Source organism: Lynx canadensis, chromosome B1, assembly GCF_007474595.2.
Source record: "Lynx canadensis isolate LIC74 chromosome B1, mLynCan4.pri.v2, whole genome shotgun sequence".
Classification (NCBI taxonomy): domain Eukaryota; kingdom Metazoa; phylum Chordata; class Mammalia; order Carnivora; family Felidae; genus Lynx; species Lynx canadensis.
This window is the reverse complement of record NC_044306.2, coordinates 137,898,444-137,926,031: the sequence shown is the minus strand read 5'-3', so window position 1 is coordinate 137,926,031 and position 27,588 is coordinate 137,898,444. Positions and strand designations below refer to the sequence as shown.

The window sequence follows — 27,588 nt, the reverse complement described above, 5'->3', positions numbered from 1 at the left end:
ATGACCTAAAGACATTGACAGCAAGGAAGCATATAGTATCTTGTTAGTAAAATCTTTTATTTTGTTTATATATGAAATGTAACACAAAATTCATAAGCCAGAAAATTTAATAATATGAAAGCAAGGAGAAGCTAAGCTGAACCATTTAGCAAAACTAAGCAAAAACATTCATTTAAAATAAATCAAAATTCCATTCTTTTATCCCATTGATTGTGATTAAGCATATCTGTCATATTTCATTTGCAAAAGGCAGAGAAGGATTCAAACTGAAGAGGTGTATGCCTGCTGGTTTTAGTTGCTTCAGTGAGAGCTTTTCACCTATAAGGGATACACAAAGAATAGGTTTGAGCTTCCTCAATCTACTTTTTAATTTTCAATAAACTTTAAATTTTAGAATTAATTTTTTTTAACGTTTATTTACTTGAGAGACAGAGCATGAACGGGGGAGGGTCAGAGAGAGAGGGAGACACAGAATCGGAAGCAGGCTCCAGGCTCTGAGCCATCAGCCCAGAGCCCGAAGCGGGACTCGAACTCACGGACCGCGAGATCGTGACCCGAGCTGAAGTCAGACGCCCAACCGACTGAGCCACCCAGGCGCCCTAGAATTATTTTAGATTTACAGAAAAGTTGCAAAGATAGTACAGGGGGCTCTTACATCCCCTGCCCCTGTTTCCCTACCAGTTAACATCTTACTATGGTAGATTTGTTACAACTAATGAACCAATGTTGATACATAATATTATTAATAAAAGTATATACCTTAGCTAGATTTCTCAATTTCTACCTAATGTCTTTTTTCTGTTCCAGGATCCCATCTAGGACAGCACGTTACATTCAGTTGTCATGTTTCCACAGGCTTCTCTAAACTGTGATTGTTTCTCGACTTTCTTTGTTTGCGATGGCCTTGACACTTTAGACGAGATCTGGTCAGGTATTTTGCAGAATACCTATGCATCAGTTTGGATTTGGCCCATGTGTTTCTCCTGGTTAGACTGGAGTTACGGGGTTTTGAGAGAAGACCTCGAAGGTAGAGTGCCATTCTCATCACATCATTTCAAGGGGACATGCTATCAACATGACTTATCACTGATGAGGTTCACTTTGGTCACTTGGCTGAAGTAGTTCTGTCAGGTTTCTCCACTATAAGGCTACTCTTTTTTCATCCTTTTCATATATACTCTTTGAAAGGAAGTTACTGTGCAAACCCATTCTTACGAGGTAGGAGTTACACTCCATTGCCTTGAGGGAGGAACACATACATACATTGTTTGGAATTCTTCCGTACTTCTGGAAAATTCGTCTGCTCTCCCCCATTTATTTGTTTGTGTAATCATGTATTTATAGAAGTATGACTCATAGATATTTTATTTTGGCTATAATCTTTCCATTTATAATCTAATGCTACTTTACTTTGTTGCCTCAATTGTTCCAGTGTTCACAATTGGGAGCTTTTTCAGTTGTTTTTATGTCCCCTTGGTTTACCCACTTTTTTAAGTGTTTCTTTATTTATTTTGAGGGTGGGAGGGGCAGAGAGAGAATCCCAAGCAGGCTCCGCGTTTTCAGTGCAGAGCCCCACCTGGGGCTCGATCTCATGAATCATGAGATCATGACCTGAGCCAAAATCAAGAGTCAGCAGGACGCTTAATCAACTGAGCCACCCATGTACCCCTTTTCAACCTATTCTTAACATAAATCATGTTCTTCTTTGATCTTTGTCTCTTGATTCTCCCATTTCAGGTGTTTGTATGTCTAAAGTTTCACTGTTGATGAATAATGTAGGGTCAAAGGTGATGCACCAGAGTCAAAACCACCAAGGTATTTTACCTCAAACCCACTGATTCAGTAAGATAATTTCTCTGGGGTTAAAAGAAATAGGTCAGATGTTAGGATTCATTATGTATGTGTGGGTATATATTTCATCCAACCTGTCTCATGTGTTTATTTAAATAAACAGTGTTAAACTGGTCTAATTCCACATGTTTGCTTCTGACCTCATCCTGTCCAGTTTGTGCTATAGCTATATACCATTATCAGATTAATTCTTCTAAAGTATAGCTCTATTGATGTTACCCCCTTACATAAAGCCTACAGTAACTCCCCACTGCTTACCAAATCAAAGGCCAAATCATCAGCCCAGTTTTCAGTACATTAAATGCCATGCCCAACTCACTTATAAGTCTTTCATTTCTCATTATTTTCCTACTTATATGTTCCTACCAAGTTGAGTGGACCTACACTCACAAAGATGTTTTCCCTTTTTTGCTTCTACAGTTTCACGAATGCTGCTGCTGATTAGAAGCAACATCCAGGGGTACCTGGGTGGCTCAGTGGGTTAAGCATCTGACTCTTGATTTCAGCTCAGGTCATGATCTCACAGTTCATGAGTTTGAGCCCCATGTGGGGCTCTGTGCTGTCAGCTTGGAGCCTGCTTGGGATTCTCTCTCTCTGACCCCCCCACCTCAAAATAAATAAATTTTTAAAAAATGCAACTGAGTGAAAATGCTGAAGAAAAAACAGAAAGAAGCCACATCCATTTTTATTAATTAAAGCCACATCTTGTGTCAGAAATTTTAATGTTTGTCCCATCTGATCCATTTTCATCCTTGTCTTCCCTGCTCTGTGTTCTGGGAGGCTGACCTGTATATTACAGCACCACTTTCCTGCCCTCTGCCTTCCTGTGGGTTCAGCCAGTGGGAAGCCTAGACAGGACATCAGAAAGTGAGGTCAGGGTATTTTTTCTCTTGACTACTTCCTTCCTATGAGGTTGCCCCAGGCTACTCCTGTCTTTCTAGTGAGAGGTTACTGTTCCTCTCAGGGCTGCCTTCTTCTCATAGCTCACTCCTTTGGGTTTCAAGTAACTTCTCCTTCCTTGCCTCTCTGAGGCCTAGGGGTGGTATAGTTTAAAATTCTTTAATGTTTTTATTTATTTTTGAGAGAGAGACAGAGCACAAGCTGGGGAAGGGCAGAGAGAGAAGACATAGAATCCAAAGCAGGCTCTGAGCTGTCAGCAAAGAGCCTGAGGCGGGCCTCAAACCGGGGAACCACATGACCTGAGCTGAAGTTGGATGCTTAACCAACTGAGCCATCCAGGTGCCCCTAAGGGGTGATATAGTTTAACTGTTTCTAGCCTAGATTCCAGCACCATCCCTGGTCATTTCCCTCTACCTCCCACCCACACCTTTACTGTAAGTAGTTTTCATTAAATCCTTGTACTATTACAATTTCAGTGCCATCTCTTTCCTATTGTGACCTTAATATTCACTTTCACTTTAGAATAAAAAACCACTTCTTTCAAGAAAATTGCTCGCTCTTTTCTTTCTTTCTTTCTTTCTTTCTTTCTTTCTTTCTTTCTTTCTTTCTTTCTTCTTTCTTTCTTTCTCTCGAGAGAGAGAGGGAGAGAGAATCCCAAACAGGCCCCGTTCTGTCAGCATGGAGCCCAACGCAGGGGCTCGAACTGAAGAACATGACATCATCACCTGAGCTGAAACCAAGAGTCAGGTGCTCAACTGAGACATCCAGATGCCCCCAAGAAACTTTCATTTACACATGTCAGTAGAATATGATCTTTCCCTCCTCTGAACTTAAAATAGCACTTGGTCTAAAGTCATTAGTCAAACCTGTCATTTTATTTAAAGGCTATCTAATCCTTTCTTTTAGAGTATAAAGTCTTTAAAGACAAGGAGACCAGCTTATTTATTTTTGTTCCCCACAGGACCTAACAGTGTCCTGCATCGTACTAGGTACTTGATACATTATCTGCTAAATAAATGATATTTTAAAATATATTCTCCATGAGTTATATTTGTTAACCTATACAGAGTTCGCATTCCCTTGAAAAAGAAAGTGACGTATTACTAAGAGTGGGAAAATTAACGTTTTTTTCCCCATACTCAAGATAAATTCTATAGAGGACTGACAAAATCATGTTTATTTCTACTTTACTACATCTTCAATAGCTAATTCTGAGCATCCTGGAAAAATTAGTTGGAAATGAGTTGATTGATTGTCAGAAGTTCAGATTCTATATAGCATTTTCAAATATTCTATATTCTATAACCACCACTTTCAGGATTCACTTTTCCCAACAGGATTTTCCAGCTTAAACTCACCTCATGATTGATAGATGCTTTATGCTGCAATCAATTCAAATATTACAAAGCATGTAATTTTCATTTGTTCTACTACTTCGTAGTTATTTACCAAGTTCTTTTGTCAATTTGTCTAAGTAGGGGGCTTATTTTCTACTTTTTTTGTATCTCACCACACTCTGTTATTTTACAAGTGGTAAGTTCTTCATTAATGGATCAAGAGAATTCTGAGAAGTCTAGAAAAGTCACCATCCCTTTATTTACTAAAATATGATTTCAAAACATAAAGCTATTGCTATAGACTGAATGTTTGTGCCCCCAGCAAAACTCATTTGTTGAAACCCTAACCCCCAGTGTGATGGTATTAGGAGGCAGACCCTCCGGGAGAAAATTAGATTTAAAGAAGGTCATGAAGGTGAAGCCCCCACAATGGGATTACTGTCTTCATAAGAAAAGAGACCAGAGCTTGATCTCTTTCCACCATTTGAAGATACAGTGAGAATGTGGCCACCTGTAAGCTAGGAAGAGAGCCCCCACAGGAACTGAATTGGCCCACACCTTGATCTTGGACTTCCCAGCCTTCAGAACTGTGAGAAATAAATTCTTGTGTAAACCACCCACCCTATGCTATATTGTTATGGTGGCCCAAGTAACCTAATAAAGCTATTTTCTTCATAAGAGGAAACCAAGATCAATCTTTATGTGAAGATAACATTTGAAAGATGTAAAGAATTGTTATTATTGAATCATTACTCAAAATAATGCAAATTTACAAATCCCTTAATTATATATATTTTTTAAAAACACAGTTTCTGGAACCTACCATTAGGTTTTTTTTAGAAAGTACGCATGGCTCTCCTTCTATTGATGTCTCTCTTGATTTGGCAAAGAGAACACTGAGGACAGCAATGGGTCACCAGGTAGTCATCACAAATGGATCCCTGGTTGAAAAGATAAAAGAAATAGAAATTAAAATCCACCTATTAGGAAGTTAGAACTTGTGGATTTTCAAGACACTTTGAAGAGAAGCAGAAGGAACCGATCCTTGGAATTCAGAGTTTGGATGGATACATTTAGGAAAATGTTAATTGATTTTTCCGTATAACTCCTCTTTTTATGACATCGAATGTTTCCTATACTTTGTAATATTGAAAATAGAAGATATCAATCAACCAAACTGTAAGAGGAAAAAACAAAGAGTTTCAGAAAGTAAAAGCTCAAAATTCTTGCTTCCCACACCCCATCCCTGTCTCAGGAAGCTATGTGAGGATATCTCCATCACAATGAGGGAGGAGACCTAGAAAGAGGAACACGTGGGATATAAGAAACAGGAGCCTAACCCGGGAAAGAAGCTAATGAAATCTTCAGGCTCATGGTGAAGGAGAACCCAGGGTGAGATCTAAGCATCAGAAATGAAGGGCAACTAGTTCAAAGGGTAGTTTAAGTCAGGGAGTGATTTCATCAAGAAGATAAAAATGATAGAATGTCCAATGTGTTGAATGTGTTGAAAAGAAATTTAGAAAACTGGGAAAGAGTAGTTTTGGAGGTAAAGTCAGTGGAAAACTACTCGTGGCTAAGTGGAGAATTACTAATGAAAATGCCAAGAATTATTAAGACCAGGAAAACAAAGTTTAATAGGAAAGGCAATCTTGTTCACTACATGACGCAAATCTGAAGAGCTAACAGAAGTCTCATAATGTAAGTACCAAATATGGATTTAGCCCAAATTACATATAACAATATTGGAAGGACTGGGGTAGGGAGAGGGTGGAGAAGGAGAAGAAAGGGAAATAAATTCTCATCTTTCAGAGTGGGAGGTCTATAGACAATGCCCCAAACTTAAAACTCAAAAATACAGTCTATGACTTGGAGATACGGAGGGAAACACTCACAGAGTTCTGGGACTGAGGCAGTAGGGGAGAGAAGTTTGTGGACTACTGTTTTTCTTAACAAAAAGTAGATAATCTGGGGCAGCTGCTTGGCTCCATCGTTAAACGTCCCATCTTGATTTCAGCTCACGTCATGATCCTGTTCGTGAAATTGAGCCCTGAGTTGGGCTCTGCACTGACGGCATGCAGCCTGTTTGGGATTCTCTCTCCCTCTCTCTCTACCCCTCCCCCTCAAAATAAATAAATAAACTTAAAACAAAATTAGATAATCTAAAAAAACTATGTGCTTGCAGAGCTTTGGTAAGTAAATTAAAGCCAAACTAGAAAACAGGAGTGGGGTTATTTAGTGGGCCAGAAATTTTGAGTACTTTTTTGGAAATAGGAAGCAGATAGGATTACACTGATGGAGAAAGTAAAACAGAGGTAGGGAACCTGAAACCTAACAGGGTCACGGGCAGGGCATTTGCTAAATAGCGAACTCAAAAACCTGGAAACTCAGGAGGAAGAACAGGCTGGGGAGCAGAAGACGCGAAGTTAACTGAAGCCTGCCTGCGCATTGGGGCCAGTCCAGAGCCACCTGTTGGCTTTGTCCCAGGAGACAGCATGCAGGTAACCTTAACAGAGGACTCTGATGTGGGCTTTGGGCCCTAGGAGAGGAGAGGGGGAAGTACTGGGGCCGTTCTTCACTTATCTTCCAAGAGATCAGATTCCCTAAGACACACTTAAACAAAGGGGAAACAAAAGGTAAAGATATGTTAGCACAGCAGAAAAATCTAAATTTCTCTCACTCATGGGATAGCCAATTGTTTTATGTTTGGTATTCACTGAATGTTTTTTTTTTCTTTTTTTTAGTTCTTTTCTTCCGTTTGCTGCAGAGGTCTTTCCTGATTCCTTTCGTTCCCTTTAGACGTCCCACTAATTTTTATCTGATTAGTGATTTCCTTTCATTTTTTACCCACAACTTAAAATTATATTTATCTTGAGATTCATCCAGGTTTTTGTGTGTATCAATAATTCCTTTTTATTGCTGAGTAGTATTCCATTATATGGATATATCACACTTTGTTTATCCATTCACCTGCAGGGGGATATTTGGATTGTTTTTAGTTTGGGGCTGTTACAAGCAAAACTGCTCTGAACATTTGATAGAAGTCTTGGTATGGATATAAATTTCCTTGGGTAAATATCCAGGAGTAAAATGGCTGGCTCAAATGGGAGGTGTGTTTAACTTTTTAAGAAAATGCCTTTACATTCCTACCAGCAGTGCATGTGAGTTTCAGTTCCTCCATATTTGGCAATGCTGTGGTTTGGTCTGATTAATTTTAGTCATTCCCTTAGTTGCGTAGTGGTATCTCATTGTGGTTTTCATTTATGTTTCTCTAATGACTAATGATATTGAGCATCTTTTTGTGTGCTTATTTCCCATCCAAATATTTTCTTTTTCCACTAATTTTATTTTCATTGTGTTAAGAACACTTACCATGAGATCTATCCTCTTAACAAATTTTGAGTGTACATAACACAACTTGGATGGATCTCAAATAATCATACTGAGTAAAAGAAGCTAGATAAAAGAGTATAGACTGTATAGTTCTATTATATAAAGCTGCAGAAAATGCAAACTATAGTGACAGAAAACAGTGGCAGTTAGTTGGGGAAGAGAAGAGGGGAAAGAGGAAAGAATTACAAATGGGTATGAGTAAACTTTTGGAGGTGATGAATATGTTCACTGCCTTGATTGTGAGGATGGTTTCATGGGTCTGTATCGTGGGTATATAAACGTATCAAATCATACACTTTATATGCAGCTTATTATAAGTCAATTATACATCAATAAAGTTGCTTTTTTAAAAATGGAAAATAACTATGCATAGCTATCAATGTCATACAAAATAAAGTCTTTAGAATGCCTTATTCTTCCTCTTTCTTCCAATCTTCCAAATTTTTGTTAAAACCAAATAACTTTTACTTTCAGCTTGTTATTTTTTTTAATGTTTATTTGTTTTTGAGAGAGAGAGAGACAGACAGAGTGTGAGCAGGCAAGGGGTAGAGAGAGGGAGACACAGCATCTGAAGCAGGCTCCAAGCTCTGAGCTGTCAGCACAGAGCCCGACATGGGGGTCAAATTCACGAACCGTGAGATCATGACCTGAGCTCAAGTTGGACGCTTAACTGACTGAGCCACCCAGGCACCTCACTTTCAGACTGTTACTAATTTTTCAGACTCCTAAAGAGCATTAAGAAAATTTGATTATGCAAACTTAATACCCAAAAAACAAATAAATTAATGAAGAAATGGGCAAAACACATGGATAGACGTTTTTCCAAAGAAGACATCCAGATGGCTAACAGACACATGAAAAAATGGTCAACATCACTCATCATCAAATCAAATATTTATCTAGTTTATCTAGAGAAATACAAATCAAAACCACAATGAGATACCACCTCACACCAGTCAGAATGACTAAAATTAACAACTCAGGCAATGACAGATGTTGGAGAGGATGCGGAAAAAGAGGAACCCTTTTGCACTGAGGGTGGGAATGCAAACTGGTGCAGCCACTCTGGAAAACAGTATGGAGCTTCCTCAAAAAATTAAAAATAGAACTACCTTATGACCCAGCAATTGCACTACTAGGTATTTATCCAAGGGATACAGGTGTGCTGTTTCAAAGGGGCACATGCACCCCCATGTTTATAGCAGCACTATCAACAATAGCCGAAGTATAGAAAGAGCTCAAATGTCCATCGACAGATGAATGGATAAAGAAGATGTGGTATATATATACAATGGAGTATCACTCAGCAATCAAAAAGCGTGAACTCCTGCCATTTACAACAATGTGGATAGAGTTAGAGTGTATTATGCTAAGCGAGATTAGTCAAAGAAAGACAAATATCACATGACTTCACTCATATGTGGAATTTAAGATATAAAACAGATGAACATAGGGGAAGGGAAGCAAAAATAATATTAAAAAAAGGAGGGGGAGGGGTGCCTGGGTGGCTCCGTCGGTTGAACGTCCGACTTCGGCTCAGGTCATGTTCTTGCGGTTTTTGAGTTCAAGCCCCCCGTCGGGCTCTGTGCTGACAGCTCAGAGCCTGGAGCCTGCTTCGGACCTTGTGTCTCCTTCTCTCTCTACCCCTCCCCTGCTCTCACTCTGTCTCTCTCTCTCTCTCTCTCTCAAAAATGAATAAACATTAAAAAATTAAAAACAAAAAGGAGGGGGACAAAACATAAGAGACTCTTGAATATGGAGAACAAACGGAGGGTTGGTGAAAGGGGTGTGGGTGGGGGAATGGCTAAAAGGGCAAGGGGCATTGAGGAAGACACTTGTTGGAATGAGCACTGGGTGTTATATGCAGGGGATGAATCATTAGATTCTACTCCTGAAATCATTCTTGCACTATATGCTAACTAACTTGGATGCAAACTAAAAAAAGAGAGAAAAAAAGAAAGTTTGATTATGGACTAAACCTTTAATTTTTTTTAATGTTTGTTTATTTTTGATAGAGACAGAGTGAGAGCAGGAGAGGGGCAGAGAGAGAGAGGGAGATGCAGAATCCAAAGCAAGCTCCAGGCTTTGAGCTGTAAGCACAGAGCCGGACGTGGGGCTCGAACTCACGGAACACGAGATCATGACATGAGTCAAGTCAGACACTGAGCCATCCAGGAACTGCTGATTATGGACTAAGCCTTTAAAAAACTAGATAAACTTCATGTTAAACAATATAGCATAATTAAATAAAGCAATGCACAAAGGATATGTACACATAATTTATAGAAGAAATGCAAAAAGACGAAGAAGTTTAAAAAATTTGCTTGATCTTAACTAATAAAACTTAAACAACAATGAAATATCATTTTGCCTCTCTGATGGGAAAAAGGAAAAAAAATCCAATATTGGGCACACATATAATGTTAATGGATTTATAAATTGATATAATATTTTTGGAGGGGTATTTGACAGTTTCACATTTTGAATGTACAGATACTGAGGTCTATCAATCTAATCTCAGACACTATTCCACAAAAATACCAGTGCCTATACAGAAGCATATGTATTAACAACTATTTAATCTGTAATATTACTTAACTCTTCATCAGTAGGGAAGTGATTAAATAAATTATCTATATGGTGGAATACTATTAACACATTAAAAAGGCTCTGTATTACAGACATAAAGGGGGTCTACTAAATATTAAGTGGGAAAAAAAAAACAAGCTACAGTATGATATGACACCATTTAAAAAAATTTTTTTTAAAGTTTATTTTATTTTTTGAGACAGAGAGAGACAGAGCATGAACGGGGGAGGGGCAGAGAGAGAGGGAGACACAGAATCGGAAACAGGCTCCAGGCTCTGAGCCATCAGCCCAGAGCCCGACGCGGGTCTCGAACTCACCGACCGCGAGATTGTGACCTGAGCTGAAGTCGGACGCTTAACCGACTGAGCCACCCAGGCGTCCCAATATGACACCATTTTAAAAGATAAAAACAAATTAGAATAAAAGAGTCCCTCACCCCCCAAACTCCATATGTCCACATCCATAGCTAGAGCTACATCTAATCTATATTTGTATGTCTTACAGGCATAGGAAAAAAACCTAAAAAGAGAGTGCACACCAAATTATTAATAGGGTTTATCACTGAGTGGTGGAATTGTGTGTAAAGGGGTTAGATTTTCACGTTTTACTTCACACAGTTCAGTGTTTGAATTTGTCATAAAATTATGTATACAGCATATATTATTTTTGTGCTAAAAAACTAACAAATATTTTTAAATGAACAAATAAAATAATTTCAATGGAATAAAATAAGTTACTAAAGTATTCTATTCATTTGTTCTTTGTGATGTTAATTTAATGTAGCAACTTGGCTAGGTCATGGTGCCCATATATTCTAGATGTTTCTGTGAAGATTTTTTAGACAAGAGTCACATTTAAATCGGTAGATTTTGAGTAAAGCACATTATCCTCTGTAATGTGGATAGGCATTATCCAATCAGTTGAAGGCCTTAATAGAAAAAGATTGACCGCCCCAGAGCAAGAAGAAATTCTGCCAGCAAGTTGCCTTCAGACTTGAACTGCAACTCTTCCCAGCCTGCCAGCTTCCTCTGCTTTTTGGACTTGCCAACCCTCAAAATTCTATGAATCAATTCCTTAAAAACTCTCTCTTTATTTTCATCTAGATTTCTCTATGTCTATATCATCTATATCTCCTTTTGGTTGTGTTTCTCTGGAAAGCCCTGACCAACACATTCTCCTATTACATAAAGTATAGCTTGTGGTAGAGTGGAATGTGTATGCATGGCAAGTTACAGTTCAATATTGATAACTTCTGCTGCTGGTGCGTATCTTTGGGCAAGTTACTCCACCTCTTAAAACTTGAAAGCCCTCATCTATAAAATGTGGACCTACTCACTTTACAGGGGTGGTGTAAGCATTCAGTGAGGTAACTATATGTAACGTACCTGGGGCTTGGTAAGCGCTGAATAATCCCCTTCCATTGTATGATATCCATACAAATGAGAGCTGCCTATGTTCTAGGGTCTTTAACAGAAACCTAGAAGGAGGTCACATACCCAAAGGATCTGTTGCCACAGCAACTGAATACAAGGTTGCACATGATAGGAAACACCTACCAATCAAATTCAGGTGATGGACACCATCAAATGGCTTCCAGGTTTAGAGCGATTATTTTGAGGGTGGGAGCATATGTGAATGACACAGTGTTGTAAGAGACTCACAGAGATGCCGTATCGGGTCCGGTAGAGAGTCCTCATTGCGACACTTGTTCCACACAGACAGCATTCATTCATGTCAGCTGCAACTTGACAAGCAAGGCACATGAAACAAAACGTGCCACAGAGACCTGGACACATGGAACCAGAGGCACAAGTTACTCCACTCTGTTCCCACCACGTCTGAAATTAGTTTGCTTTGACGAATGGCAGCCCCAATCGTGGCTGGTGTTCATTCAGTATGGCTGGATGGGATGGGGATAAAGCTGGAGGACGAGGCAGGTTGGGGACTGGATGATGAAATGCGAGTGCTCGGAGTTGGTTATGAAAGTCATGAGGGACCACTGAAATATTTTAAGAAGGAAGAATGATTTGGTCAGGGTTGTAATTAAGAAATCCTGCCATGAAGCAATTAAGCTTATATTTAAAACTTGTAATTCATTTATTTGAGTCACAATACTAGGGGCTGGAAGATTTAAATATTCATCTCTAGAGTGTTTTAGGAATGTAGTCTTACTATTACTATGATTTGCAGATGTTGAACTAAAGTCTCAAGATGTGTAAGTCATCACCCCAGGTCATTCAGTAAGACAATGAGAGACAATGAACAAGACCACTGTTCCATTTTCTAGGTAAGTTTTTCTGTCTGTGCTTTTTTTTTTTTTAAGGTTTATTCATTTTTCAGAGACAGAGCATGAGTGGGGGAGGGGCAGAGAGAGAGGGAGACATAGAATCTGAAACAGGCTCCAGGCTCTGAGCTGTCAGCACAGAGCCCAACGTGGGTCCCAAACTCACAGAGGGCGAGATCATGACCTGAGCTGAAGTTGGATGCCTAACCAACTGAGCCACCCAGGTGCCCCTCTCTCTGTGCTTTTTAATGTACAGTTGACCCTTGGACAATGCAGGGGTTTGGGGCCCCAACCCCCTGCACAATCAAAAATCTGCATGTAACTTAAAAACATTTTTTTAGGGGCGCCTGGGTGGCGCAGTCGGTTAAGCGTCCGACTTCCGCCAGGTCACGATCTCGCGGTCGGTGAGTTCGAGACCCGCGTCGGGCTCTGGGCTGATGGCTCAGAGCCTGGAGCCTGTTTCCGATTCTGTGTCTCCCTCTCTCTCTGCCCCTCCCCCGTTCATGCTCTGTCTGTCTCTGTCGCAAAAATAAATAAACGTTGAAAAAAAATTAAAAAAAAAATAAAACAAACATTTTTTTAACGTTTATTTATTTTTGAGAGGGAGAGAGAGAGACAGAGCATGAGAACAGGAGGGAGGGGCAGAGAAGGAGGGAGACACAGAATCCAAAACAGGCTGCAGGCTCTGAGCTGTCAGCCCAGAGCCTGACGTGGGGCTTGAACTCAGGAACGGTGAGATCAGAACCTGAGCCAAAGTCAGACACTTAACCAACTGAGCCACCCAAGCACCCCTGTGTGTAGCTTTTGAATTCCCCCAAACTTAATTACTAATAGCCTACTATTGCCTTACTTATAACAAACAGTTGATTAATACATAATGTATATGTTATATGTATTATATACTATATTCTTACAATAAAGTAAGCGAGAGAAAAGAAAATGTTAAGAAAAGCATAGGAAGAGAAAACACTGTTATAGTACTATCCGGTAAAAAAAACTGCATATAGGTGAACCACACAGTTCAAACCTAGGTTGTTCAGGAGTCAACTTGATTCCAAATTTCAATTTCACTGGTAAGTTAAAGGTTAATGTATTTTCTTTCCTTGTCTCAGAACACTATGTAGACTTGAGGCAGGCAAATAAACCCCAGAGAAAATTTTTTTTTGTAGGCAGGTTTGTTTGTTTCTTTGTTGGTGTTGAGAACTAAGTTCTTTGACATCTAACATCCCCCACCCCCGCCAAACCTACTTTCCCCCAACTTTACTTAGAGAGATCTCACAAAAAGAAAGCAAAGCAGAGTCAGAGATTCTTTCTAAAGGTAGAAGCTGGCTGCCTTTAGAATTCTGTATTCTCAGGTATATAAAAAACCTAAATATAGAAATTAAAATAATTCTTTTCTGAGCTCATGTTGAAATCATGGATGAGTAATACCCCTTGTGTACTGGGCACAATGTAGCTATAAAGTAATGAGTTTATATATAACAAAAACAGTCCTTTTTCTTTTCTTTTCTTTTTTAAATGAAGTTAAACTGGAAGTGTGTCTTTTAAATTAATGTCTGGTCCATTTATAATCATTTGACCATATCCACTCATTGTGAGAATCATCAGCTTTGTTACTGTTATCTTAACCCCAGAACTTATTTTAGAAGTAAGACTGGGGTGCCTGGGTGGCTCAGTAGTTTGGGCGTCTGACTTCGGCTCAGGTCATGATCTCACGGTTTGTGAGTTCGAGCCCTGAGTCAGGCTCTGTGCTGACAGCTCAGAGCCTGGAGCCTGCTTCGGATTCTGTGTCTCCCTCTCGCTCTGCCTCTCCCCACTTGTGCTCTGTCTCTCTTTCTCTCAAAAATAAATAAAATGTAAAAAACAAATAAGAAGTAAGACTATTGTTTCATGTGCTGGAGAAAAATTAACTTATAATCAGCACAAGCCTTTTTTCTTAACTTACCATTCATTGCCTGACATGCCAGGTGCTCTGTAATAAGCCAGGCACCTTTACTATACAGTAAGGGAGGGATGAGGGAAGGCTTTGGCCTTTGATCATTCACCCCCATGGCAATTACAGGGGAATTTCTTAGCACTTACAGACTCCACAGTCGCTGAAGCAATCACACAGGCCTGTCTGCCAGTTGGGGTTCTGGAGTACAGGACCATATCCAGGCTGAGTCACAATGACCATTGGTGACTGAGCTTGCATTTTCGATGCAGGGTCTGAAATAGCAGTAGTCTGAAAAGGAAAAAGTTGGTGTAGGTAGTCAAGTTCGCTCATGGAAACCTGTTTTGGTGCATTCTACTTCAAATGCGGGCGTGACAATTTAGATTAAGTTGCTTGCTGACATTTTTGATAGATTGAGAGGTTTTTTTTTTTTTTAATGGTTTATTTTTACTTGAGAGAAAGAGAGAGAGAGAGAGAGGGAGACAGGATCTGAAGGCGGCTCTGTGCTGACAGCAGAGAGCCTGATGTGAGGCTTGAACTCATGAACTGTGAGACCATGCCCTGAGCTGAAGTCGGACGCTTAACCAACTCAGCCACCCAGGCACATAATAAAGTTTTTATTTAAATTCTCTTTAGTGAACATACAGGGTAATATTGGTTTCAGGTATAGAATTTAATGATTTATTGCTTACATATAACACCCAGTGCTCATCACAACAAACCCATCACCCATCACCCACTTAATGCATCCCCTGCCCACCTCCCTCCATCCTGGCTGATCTTTGAAGAAGATAATTTCTATCTCTGCCCCCCACAGGATGGAGGCCCCTGGGGGAAGGAATTGCCTGAACTGGACAACGGAACAATTGCTTCTCTTGGAGTAAGGGAGCAAAACAGGGTTATTGGTACTGTTTTTAAACAGGTACCTTGTATCTACCCAAGACGGGAACAAATGACCAACTTATAATCATTGTCAGAAGTAGTGAATTGCAGAACACAGTAGGCTTCTCTAAAATTGCACCACCAGCCTAAGCTTTTGTGTGCACACACATCCTTCCCCTCTTGTTTCTTTTATATGTTCCCTTTTGTTTTGAATTTATTTCTGATTAGCAGCTGTAAAGGAAAACCTCCCCTGTTTTCTGTCTACCCACAGAATAGTCCACTTCTAATCACCAAACGTGTGGTATTTTTTCCCACACCAAGCAATTCTGCAATACCAGTTCAAATGTCCTACAGCTCAACTCAATTCTGACATCGTTTACAGGAGATAGCCTCAGATCCCACAGGGTAAGGGCTCATTTAACAAGTCACTTACCAAAAAAAAAAAAAAAAAGAATGAAGATAATCTCTATAAATTCATAGAGAATGATTTCCGGGATATACTGTTAAATGAAAAAAGCAATGTACAAAAGAGTATCTGTCATTTGACATCCTTTATGTAAGAAATAAAGGAATATATTGGGGCGCCTGGGTGGCTCAGTCAGTTAAGCATCCGACTTCGGCTCAGGTCATGATCTTGCAGTTTGTGGGTTCGAGCCCCGCATCAGGCTCTGTGCTGACAGCTGGGAGCCTGGAGCCTGCTTCAGATTCTGTGTCTCCCTCTCTCTTTGCCCCTCCCATGCTCATGCTCTCTCTCTCTCTGTTTTTCAATAATAAATAAACATTAAAATTAAAAAAATTGAAATAAAGGAATATATAGAAAACATACATATACAATAAGAATTACAGAAGGAATAAACCAGAAATGAATAGATGTGTTATGCTCAGAGTAAATGGGGTGAAAAGAATGGGAGAATGGAAATGGAATGGTAGGGATGGGGTGACATCAATCATCATGAGGAAGTCACCAGCTAACTAAGTTGAGCCTACTGGAAGACAAAGGGGAGTCAAAACAGGAGAGGTAGGGGGCGCCTGGGTGGCTCAGTTGGTTGAGCGTCCGACTTCGGCTCAGGTCATGATCTCACAGTCTGTGAGTTCGAGCCCGATATTGAGCTCTGTGCTGATGGCTCAGAGCCTGGAGCCTGCTTCCGATTCTGTGTCTCCCTCTCTCTCTGCCCCTTCCCTGCTCATGCTCTGTCTCTCTCTGTCTCAAAAACAAATAAAAACATTAGGAAAAAAATATTAAAAAAAAAAAAACAGGAGAGGTAGGGCTAGAGTCCACCACCATGGGAAGAGTCCATTCTGGTTTTTTTTTTAATGTTTATTTATTTATTTTTGAGATAGAGAGAGAGAGAGAGAGAGAGAGAGAGAGAAAGACAGAGAATGCCAAGCAAGCCTCTGTGCTGTCAGCACAGAGCTTGACACGGGGCTTGAACTCAAGAATCATGAGACTGTGACCTGAGCCCAAGCCAGATGCTTAATTGACTGAGCCACCCAGATGCCCCTGTATTATAATTAATGTTAGAACCACATTGAAAGGAGTGGGGAAGAAAAAGGTAACCATAACATCTTCAGAAATCAATGTTTTGACTATGTAATGTAAGACTAAAGGTAAAAAGAACAAATATTTATACCCTAGTTAGTAAAGTTGTTTTTCATAAGAGTATGGGTTAGCAATTCTGAAATTTCTTTATATATATATATATATATCTATGATGGGCTAAATAAATAAATAAATATATTTGTGGATAATGAGGTTGAGGTTTTTTACTATCAGAGAAAGAAATTATAAATAAGGAAAGGAGGAGGGCTATTATGAATCCTGTGTGGTTGGATAGGAACCAGGGGTACAAACTCATGATTATTTACACACACACACACACACACACACACACACACACACAGATATAGATACCTAATATCACTTATTATATCTCTCACGCCCAAATCTTCGTTTCAAAATGCCATTTTCCAACAAAAACGAGCCAGAGTTCATTGGAGAAATGGCTGATTCCAGGGCTAGGGCAGGGAAAGTACAACAGAAAACTGGAACATCTTGTTGCAGGACCAAAAGGCAAAAAAGGGTTCAAGAATGGATTAGAGACAGGACCTCAGAGCCCATCTGATGGCTCTTGCAGTGGCCAAATCTGGGACAATTTCAGCAATGTTAATAAACCAAAATAACTATCCCATAATTCCACTCTGATATAAATAAAAGGATACATTTTTAAATGAGGGGGAAGGTATAGTGCTTTTTTATGGTAGAATTCCCATTAATGAATGTAGAAGGAATAATGGAGATACAAGATCACCATCTGGCAAACACCACAGTGATAATTGTTGAAGGCAAGACTCATAGGTGGATGCTAACACTAGTACGCATTGAAAGTATGATGAGAAATAAGATATTTACATGGTCTCAAAGTATATCCCCCAAAGCTACTTACTAATTATAAAGAAGAAAATAGCATCTTTATAGTGGAGAAATTTGGCAGACACACTACCTTAGCCAAGTAATCAAAATTAATATTATCAGTAATGGGACATATTCACATCATGTATTTGTTTATTATCATGCACTGAAGGACACAGCATCATTTCTGTGTTATTTTACCAAAAATACATACTCAGAATCCACTCATGATGAAGTATCAAGACAAACACAGAGGGAGGGATATTCTACCATATATCTGGCCAGTCCTCTTTAAAAGTGTCAAGATCATGAAAAACAGGTGGAAGGGGACTAAGGAGACATGGTGACAAGATGCATTTTGGGACCCCGAAATGAATCCTGGAACAGAAAAGGACTGTCAATGCTCTCCAACCAGAGATCATGAAGAACACAACTCTCGTTGGACAAGTTGAGTTTATTCCTTATAGCAGGGGAGAAGGCACCCCACGGGGACTGTAGGGCGTCTGAGTAACAGGGCGTTAGAAGACACTTCAGTTGGGTAGTTTTGGAAAAGGATCAAGGAAATGGAGGTGATCCAGAAAGTGTAATACAATTCTATGAGTGGGCATATTAATAAATCTTATCTACAGGGAGCACTGACTAGTGCAAGGCTACCCCCTGCAATTGGTAAAGCAGCAGCAATCATTCTTATTAGCCAGGAAAGGAAAACATTTGGTATGTTGAGTCTTGGATAATGTTTAAAGTTCAAATATGTGTTCAAATATGATTATGGAATGCTAGTGTTTTTATCTTGATCCATCACGATCACAGACTAGCCTTATCTGACATGAATACTCTGTGAAATTGTTGACCTGTGAGAGAAAAACATGAAGACCTAGTGTGAGTGACAGCAGGGATGGACCTTGAGGGTATTATGCTAAGTGAGATAAGTCAGACAGAGAAACACAAATATTGTATGATCTCCCTTATACGTGGAACCTAAAAATCAACCAACCAGGCACACCTGGGTGGCTCAGCATGGAGCCTGCTTGTGATTCTCTCTTTCTGCCCCTCCTGCCATCTCTCTTTCTATTTCTCTTTCTCTCTCCCTCTCTCTCAAAAATAAACATTTAAAACCAACCAACCAAACCAACTTCACAGATGCACAGAACAGATTGGTGGTTGCAGAGGGGAGGAATGGGGAGTGGAAGAAATGGGGGAAGGTGGTAAAAATGTACAAACTTCAGTTGTAAAGTAAGTCCTGGGGATGCATTGGATAGCATGGTGATTACAGTTAATAATACCACATTGTATATTTGGAAGTTGTTAAGAGAATAAATCTTTAAAGTTATCATTAAAAAAGGGGGCACCTGGATGGCTCAGTTGGTTAAGCGTCCGGTTTTGGCTCAGGTCATGATCTCATGGTTCATGAGTTTGAGCCCTGCATGGGGCTCTGTGCTGACAGCTTGGAGCCTGGAGCCTGCTTCGGATTCTGTGTGTCCCTTTCTCTCTGCCCCTCCCCCATTCACGCTCTGTCTCTCTCTCTCTCTCTCTCTCTCTTTCTCTCTCTCTCAAAAACAAACATGAAAACAAATTTTTAAAGTTCTCATTAAAAAAGATTTGTAACTACATGTGGTCATATGTTAACTAGACCTATTGTGGTGAACATTTCACAATATATACAAATATTGAATCATCATGTTGTAGACCGGAAACTAATATAGTGTGAAGGCCAGGCCAGCTTGCAGCAATAGCAAACCCTGGCTGGCAGCACCAGGCATCTGGGGCCACCTGGGTGACAAGGACTGCTTTTCTCTCCCCTGGGACATTAGTAGGATGACTAGTAAAATCAGGATAAGATCTGTAGATTAATTAGTTAATAGCAGTTTATCAACATCAATTTTCTAGTTTCAATATTTATGCTAGGCTATGAAGAACCAGGAAAACTGGGTAAAGGGTATACAGGGGTTCAATATGTGTTTTACAAAAAAAAGCTTCATTGAGATATATTTTATGTACCATAAAATTCACTCATTTAAAATGTATAGTTCAACAATTTTCGTATATCCATAGTTGCACAGCCATTACTATAATCTAATTTTAGAATATTTTTATCACACACCTCTTAAAATCTACCCATATCCATTAGCAGTCACCACCCACTTCCCTTCACTTCACTCAGCTCCAAACAATCTCTAACCTGTCTCTATTGGTTTGCTTATTCTAGACGTTTCATGTAAATGGAACCATAGACTATACTAGTCCTCCTTATCTGTGATTTTAGGTACCCATGGTCAACCAAAGTCTGGCAGCAGAGCATCCTCCTTCTGAACTATGGTCAAGTCAATGATAGTCAAATGCCTAAGTCATTCACCTCACTTTATCTCATCACATAAGTTTTTTTTTATCATCTGAAGAAGAGTGAGTACAGTATAAGAACATTTTGAGAGACGATGTTCACATAACTTTTATTATAGTATATTGTCATAATTATTCTATTTCCTTATTATTGTTTTTAATGTCTTACTGTCCCTAATTTATAAGTTAAACTTTATCATAGGTATGTATGCATAAGAAAAAAACATAGCATATATAAGGTTTGGTACTATCTGCAATTTCAGGCATCCACTGGGGGTCTTAAAACATATCCTGGGGATATAGAAGACTGTGTACGACTTTTGTGACCAACTTCCTTTGATTATCATAATGTTTTCAAGGTTCGTCTCGGTTCTAGTATGTATCAGTACTTCTTTATTGCTTAATAATATTCTATCATGTAGATATACCATTTTGTGTTTATCCATTCATTAGTTGATGGGCATTTAGGATGTTTCTACTCTTTGATTATCAATGAATAATGCTGTTAGATTACTATTCGTGTATGGGTTTTTGTGTGGACATTTGTTTTGCATTTCTATCGGGTATATACTTAGAATTTGAACTTCTGGATCAAAATGGTAACTCCATATTTAGCATTTTGGAAGGCAGCTATGTTCACCACTGTGCTGCTGACCTAGGTATAGCATTTTGAAGACTTGCTTCAAACTGTTTCCCCAAATGGCTGTATTTTGTGCGAGGGTTACAATTATTGCACATCCTGGTCAAAGTTTGTTATTGTCTGTCTTTCTGTGGGCTATTTTTGCAACATTTCTCATAAATCTAAAATTATCAAAATATAGCAAAACAAAACATAAAAAAGAATACGGGAAGAGGGGAGCCCCATAGGATTTACAGTGAAAATATAAAAACAATCTGTTACAAATGCTGTAAAAATATATTCCTAAATTCAAGTAATGCATAAAGTAAATACAGCCATTATAAAATTGTTGAATTTCCCTCCCTTATTCTTAGGAACTATTCTAAAGAATTTCCCTTTTTTGTATAAAATACCGTAAACTGCATCCAGAATAGTTGAAACTTGTTTTAAATTTCCCTTAATAAAGATACATTAAAGATACATTCAAGTGGTTTTTGGTTTTGATTTTTGCTTTATAAAAAAAAAAAATACCATAATGGCCTTTTACTGCTGTTTGGCAATAAAGGAGAGGCTAACGATTGTGGATGTCAAAGAAAACAACGTGAAGGAATGTTGTAGTAAGTAAACACAAACCCCTGGGGGCTGATCATGGGGGGGGGGGGTTGTTATTTGCGGGTGTCCACCTGGGGAGGAGTCGTCTATCTTGAAGTGATGGAATTTAGTGAACCATCTGGCTGTGCTCGCCTCCCTTCAAGGGAGGAGGTCAAGGAGGCGGAGAGCAGGTCGGTGTCAGGCTGAACCAAGCTGTCAAACCCTCCCTGCCCGTCAGCAGCCCCTGTTTTTTCTTTAGAGCAAACAGCCCATCTGGCCCCAGTTGCGATCCACGGGCGAGGTGGCCTCCCCGGATGAGGGGGCAGGCTGGCTTCAGCTCTGCCGTGCGGAGTATGGGGTGGGCTTCTCATCTGGTCTGCACTCCCCCAACCCCGCCACCAAGGATGGTGAGTGCGAGCTGCAGTGTTCCTGCCAGAGAGGAAGGTGTTTTCCAACCCACATTCAGCCTTCTGCTATCTTTGGTTAGGTGCCGGGCTGTCTCCCCTGCCTCTGCCTCCAAATTCTCCAGGGCAACCCGCCACCGTCCCACGGGCAGGGTTGGCCGCCGTGAGGGGCCGACCGCTCCAGGCATCTGCCCCTCGGGGCCGTGGGGAGGGTCCGCGAAGCTGGGACCCGCTGGTTTCTCCAGCTGGACGCGGCGAGACGCACTGGACAAAGGGAGCGCGGCGGTCAGGAAGCGCCTGGAGGAGACAGAGGCTGGGCATTTGCGGAGCCGCAGAACCAGCGGTCCAGCACAAGGGGGGAGGGACTGGAACAGGTGCTCCAGCGGCCCCTTTCACCGGCAGCCAGCCGGCCGCCCCTCGTGCCCCAATCACCCAGTCTCACTAGGTATTTACATATATTTAGAAACGTTTTCATCAGCTGGTGTGGGTTGATCAGCTTCCTTCTGATCAGGAAGGAAGACAGAAAGAAAGTAACACGCCTCGCTGATTTTAACGCCTATTAGGTGGGCCCCAGATTCTACTACCGGTGCACTTGCCCAGTTTTTATCTTAATGGGCAGCAACCGCAGCTCTCTGAACAATTTCCTTCTGGCAATCTCATGAAAAAGCAAGTAATTTCAATTCTTTCCTTTCAGGTGCTCACCCTTTCACAACAATTAGCTTGACTTTGGGAAAGGTAAGCCTCCAGTGTGGAATGGAAGCTCTACAAGGGCAGGGAATTCTGTGGTCTGTTTTCGCTGATGTACTTCAAAAGTTTAGTATGGGGCCTGGCACACAGTAGGTGCCCTCTAACATTCCCACTACCACGTTCTCTTAATCCCCATCTTGCTGAAGCAATGCGTGATGCCAGTTGGAGATGGTGGGCATCAGACACTGGCTAATGCCCGCTGAAGCAATGGCCCTTCTTCGCAGGACCCTTTGGACTGCCGGAGTATGAGGACTCAGTTTTTCCCTATATCTCAAACTCCAGTACTAAAATGATAGAAGCCAAATTTGGGCGTGATAGCTTCCTACATTTGGGGAAGAAGAGGCATTGCGGGGAATATTTAAAAAAATGCATATGTGTGTATAGATGATATAGATACAGATATAGATATAGCTATAGATATATGGTATTTCAGTAATCAAATATCAGAAAAATATAAGAGGCTATACCACGAAGTGTGTCTGGTTATCTCTGGGTACTTGACTGATAGATTTTTTTTTTTTACTTTTATCTTTATAAATTCATGTATTGCCTAAATAATTACAATGAACACTTATTTCTATTTATTTCTATTCATTCATTCATTCATTCATTCATTAAAAGAGAAGTCCTGGGGAACTTTTTAAAGAAATGTTTATTTATTTATTTGTTTATTTAGAGAGAGAGAGATTGAGATAGAGCGTGAGCAGGTGGCAGGGGACAGAGAGAGAGAAGGAGACGAGAGAATCCCAAGCAGGCTGCAGAGCCTGATGTGGGGCTCAAACCCACAAACCATGAAATCATGACCGAGTTGAAATCAAGAGTTGGAAGCTTAACTGACCGAGCCACCCAGGTGCCCCCATTTACTTCTTTTATTTTTTTTATTTTTTATTTTTTTTCAACATTTATTTATTTTTGGGACAGAGAGAGACAGAGCATGAACGGGGGAGGGGCAGAGAGAGAGGGAGACACAGAATCGGAAACAGGCTCCAGGCTCTGAGCCATCAGCCCAGAGCCCGACGCGGGGCTCGAACTCACGGACCGCGAGATCGTGACCTGGCTGAAGTCGGACACTTAACCGACTGCGCCACCCAGGCGCCCCCATTTACTTCTTTTATAACTAACACAGGAAATACCCAGTTTGGAAACAAAAAACAAACACTGTGATTTAAAAAAATTGTAAAGGGGTCATGCCGATTATCCTAGAGCCGTTTGTATGTTTTTTTTTCCTTAGCCCCCAGCCAATGCCTGGCACACAACTGGCATTCAATAAATACCAGGTGAGTGAGTGAATGTTTCCACAACCTCTCTCAGAGGAAAAACATGTTCATGTAACCCGCTTATCTTTTAAGAAGTCTGCATTGTGATTTTAACATAGTAATCTGAAAATTGCAGAGTAAAAATTTGTCTGCAATTATAGAATTGTCCTTCCCTTCACCTGTCTTCACTCAGTGTATACTATACGTGTTTATGAATTCCAATTGGCTGCTATTAGCCCTTTTAGCAGCATAAGATCTGAACATTCTCGGAGTACCTTTGAAGTCCGACCAGTGTATTCATTATGTAGCAAACAGCTTCATCCAAAATATCCCTATGCTGACTGCCTCTTAATTTGTGCAAAAATTTACTTTCTCAGTTTAGTGGCGGAAACAGTCTTCAGCACACCCAAGTTTTAGGTTTGTTTCTTGCACTACTTTTGACTTCCTCTTTTAAATATGGGAAATTGTGGGGAGCCAGGTGCTTCCGTGGACTTTAGCGCCGATAACTGAGCCTCAAACTGATTTCTCCTGTTATTCAAAGAAGTTCGTTTCTGCTGAAGGTTACCTACAGGAGTGAGGAAGGCTGCTCTATCCAGCCCAGCCCAGAAGAGTAGTGCTAGAAGGAACCAGTGTCCCAGACATTCATCTGATCTATTTAGCTAACTTTCAAAAGGGTTTTGTAAACGCTCACGTGAGATTTCTTACTCAAGGAAATACCCTCCTTGAAAGTTATAAAACTGAGAGGAGAAAGCAAACACACTCTTACACAGCTCTGTGGTTCAAAGATCATTTCAAAAATCTAGAGAACTTTAAGTTGCAATAAAATGTAAAACGGTAACAAATGCAAAGCCTCCCCAGGGGCTACAAATCTCTTTGCTTCAGCCTTAAGTATCTAATAGTGTTTAACCCTAGCCATTCAAGATCAGAAATCAACAGTATTTGGGGTGGGGGAGGTGGTGGTGATAACAAAAGACAACTTTCTTGAAATCTCTCTAGTGCCAGTAACCTTGCTAAGAATTTCTGGGACCTTATCTACAACAAGCCTGTCTCCCCAGTTCAGTGGTCCTCAATGCTTACTGGGCGTAAAAACCACTTGGAGAGGTAGAATGCTGGGCATTAGCCTCAAAAATTGTTATTCGGGTAGGATGGGCTGGGATGGAGGAATTGTACTGAGCACCCTCAGGGCTGCTGCCCCTGTGCCAAAAGGTGGCCCTTTTGGGTAGACACAACTAGGTGAGAATTAGGAAAATAGTACCCATTTCTCCAGGCAGATACAGCCTATGCCAGGGCCTCCAGCTTGCCCGAGGCTCCCTCCTAGCCCCACTCCCTCCTCTGCTGTCTGCCTGTGCAGAACCCTGGCATCGTGGGAGATTACAGTGCTAGTGGCTTTGCAGAGCACACTTTGCAACCCGTGGCCCCGGGCTTTTTCATTTCTCTTCTGTTACAAATCCAGTCTAATTCGGCAAGCATTTATCGGGCACCCAATGTATGTAAAGCGTTGTGTTAGATCTGGTGGGGACCGAGGAGATGTCTGTAGTTCTTCTCCACGGCCAGCGGCTCTGCCCGTCACTGAGTAACCACATAGCTATTTTGTTTTGTGCCATCTTTGATCCCACAGGATCAGAGAGGGAAGGAAAATGCCACTCAGGAAAAAGAAAAAATGGGGGCAGGAGGAATTGAAAAGGGAATCTTGGTGCACAAGTTGTTTTTTTTTTTTTTTTTTTTTTTTTTTTTTTTTTTTTTTTTTTTTAACGTTTATTTATTTTTGGGACAGAGAGAGACAGAGCATGAACGGGGGAGGGGCAGAGAGAGAGGGAGACACAGAATCGGAAACAGGCTCCAGGCTCTGAGCCATCAGCCCAGAGCCCGACGCGGGGCTCGAACTCCCGGGCCGCGAGATCGTGACCTGGCTGAAGTCGGACGCTTAACCGACTGCGCCACCCAGGCGCCCCGGTGCACAAGTTTTGAAGAGACTACAAGTCCTTTCTTTAGAATGACCTCAATGCCAGGAAACCTTGCAGAGTTTGGCTCACATTTTAAACATCCTAATTTCACCAATTAGTCTTAGTTACAACTAACCATATACCTGTCTCCTCCGCCTTGGAACACCTCGCTCTTGAGAAGACAGCCTATCACCTTATTAATATTAGCCAATAGCGTTAATATGTTACATTAATCCCATTAATATTAGTCAATCCAGGGACTAAGTACATTGCCTAGATTTTCCTCTTCTTCCTAGTGTTTACTGGTGTTAAATTTTGATTTTTTCACCTTTTTTTTAAGCTTTTATTTTTAAGTAATCTCTACCCCTAACGTCGGGCTTACACTCACAACCCCGAGATCAAGAGTTGCATACTCCACCGACTGAGCCAGCCAGGCACCCCGATTTTTTTCACTTCAATTGAAACATTTTCATTTCATAATCTCTCACCTCATTAGCTGTCAAATGTAAGATGAGAAAGGTAACATTTCTAAACATATAAATGAAGCACCAGAATTTAATTTTGAAGCATTCTAGTCTGTTTTCTTACTTTCATGCTAAAAATTCAAGGATGCTCATGATTGATTAGCTAAATCCAAAAAATTCCGTTTCCGATTTCTAGTATTTTAAATGGACAGATCAAGTAAAATATTTGCAAAGCACAAAGAGATTAGACCAGCACAAGTAAACATGCATACGTATTAACACAAAGAATGAAATTAACGATCAGGTTAGTAAGCACAATATCCAGGATGTGTTTAATGTTGATGAAGATACAAGGCTAACTTAACACTACTCTGACAAGCATGGCATGTAACACATGCTTGGCACATACTTGTTGAATTTGACTAAGTTTTAACCAAGTAGATAAGAAAACATTGGTCTTTCAGCTGAATCTCAAATTACAGTACGCTAGAAATAAAATACTTTTAAATCGAATACTTTTAAAAAACCTGCCCTACTCCCCCCCAGTGCTAAGATAAACGTTTAAAGAATTGCTTAATTTTAGAGTACTTACAGTTAAGAAATAGGTTCTGAGCAGGAAGTGTCTTGTGGCTTGGGAGCAAATCTCACTAGAAGAGAAAGATATGTGGAGACAGAGAAGTAAGTGTGTTTCTATTGCAGCACATAGTACAACGAACTGATTCAGAGGTTTTTATTGGCCAGTGTAAGTCTGGCAGCAAGATGTATTCCTATTCACTTGAAAGTGAAAATACTTCTTGCCCCAAAAGGTGTGTTCCTTCTCCTGGGTTGTGTGAAGTACAATCACGTATCTTTTTAGGGGGAAAAAGGATTTGATTCATTGTATAATTTGATTGGTTTTACATGCTGGAAGAGCTTACCAATTTTTAAAATTTACTTTCTTCCTTTAACACAACAAGTAATATGCTATGTGGTCTAGCGTATATCTATTGCCATACTTATATTGGGAAGCTTATTGGCACCATTTGGGAGAAAACAGGCTATCTGGAATTCCATACCTAATCAGACACTTCTTTCTCTTTTTTCTCTGCGTTCTTTTTTTTTGTTTTCTGGACTTCTTTTTTTTGTTTTCTCTAATGTTGATGAAATGCTTACTATGTGTTAGGCACTGTCCTAAATGCTTTGCATGTTTTAATTTATTGAATTCTGCTCACCATTCTGTAAGGTAGGAATGGCTACCTCCATTTAACTGACAGGGCAACTGAGTCACAGCGATGTTAAATGGCTAGTAGATGGCAGCTAGGATTTGGCTGAAATGGACTTTAATCTGTGTACTCTGGTGTTTTCACAACAAACTCTCTCACATTCTCACCTTATAGTCTGACATTAGCCCTGTTCTTGTGGGAAATATTTGCCATTTCAAACACCTCACAGTGGGTGAGAAGGAGGCTGATCTCTCTCAGTTCTGAAAGGCTTCAGTTACGAATCAGAAACCAAAGACTGTGAACAAGTATTTCTGAAGGAAGAAGCACATGTGTACAAAAATAACATAAAGAACTTGAACTTGGTGTAGTAAGAAGAGCCATAGTTTGTAGCTGAGCTGACATGGGATAAAATCCTAGTCATGCCATTTGTTAGCTATGTGGCCTCTGAA

At 40.3% G+C, this 27,588-nt stretch overlaps 1 protein-coding gene across 1 annotated transcript; it reads right to left on the bottom strand.

Annotated features, from left to right (window-relative positions):
• Nucleotides 1–36: 36 nt before the first annotated feature.
• Nucleotides 37–26,635, bottom strand: LOC115512478 (placenta-specific gene 8 protein). The gene is made up of 5 exons (XM_030313550.1): nt 26,530–26,635; nt 14,434–14,575; nt 11,729–11,853; nt 4,912–5,029; nt 37–318 (listed from the first exon to the last, which is right to left on the bottom strand). Exons 2-4 carry the CDS (start codon nt 14,543–14,545, stop codon nt 4,925–4,927), a joined length of 342 nt encoding a protein of 113 aa, XP_030169410.1. The 5' UTR covers nt 14,546–14,575; nt 26,530–26,635; the 3' UTR covers nt 37–318; nt 4,912–4,924.
• Between the last annotated feature and the right edge of the window lie 953 nt (nt 26,636–27,588).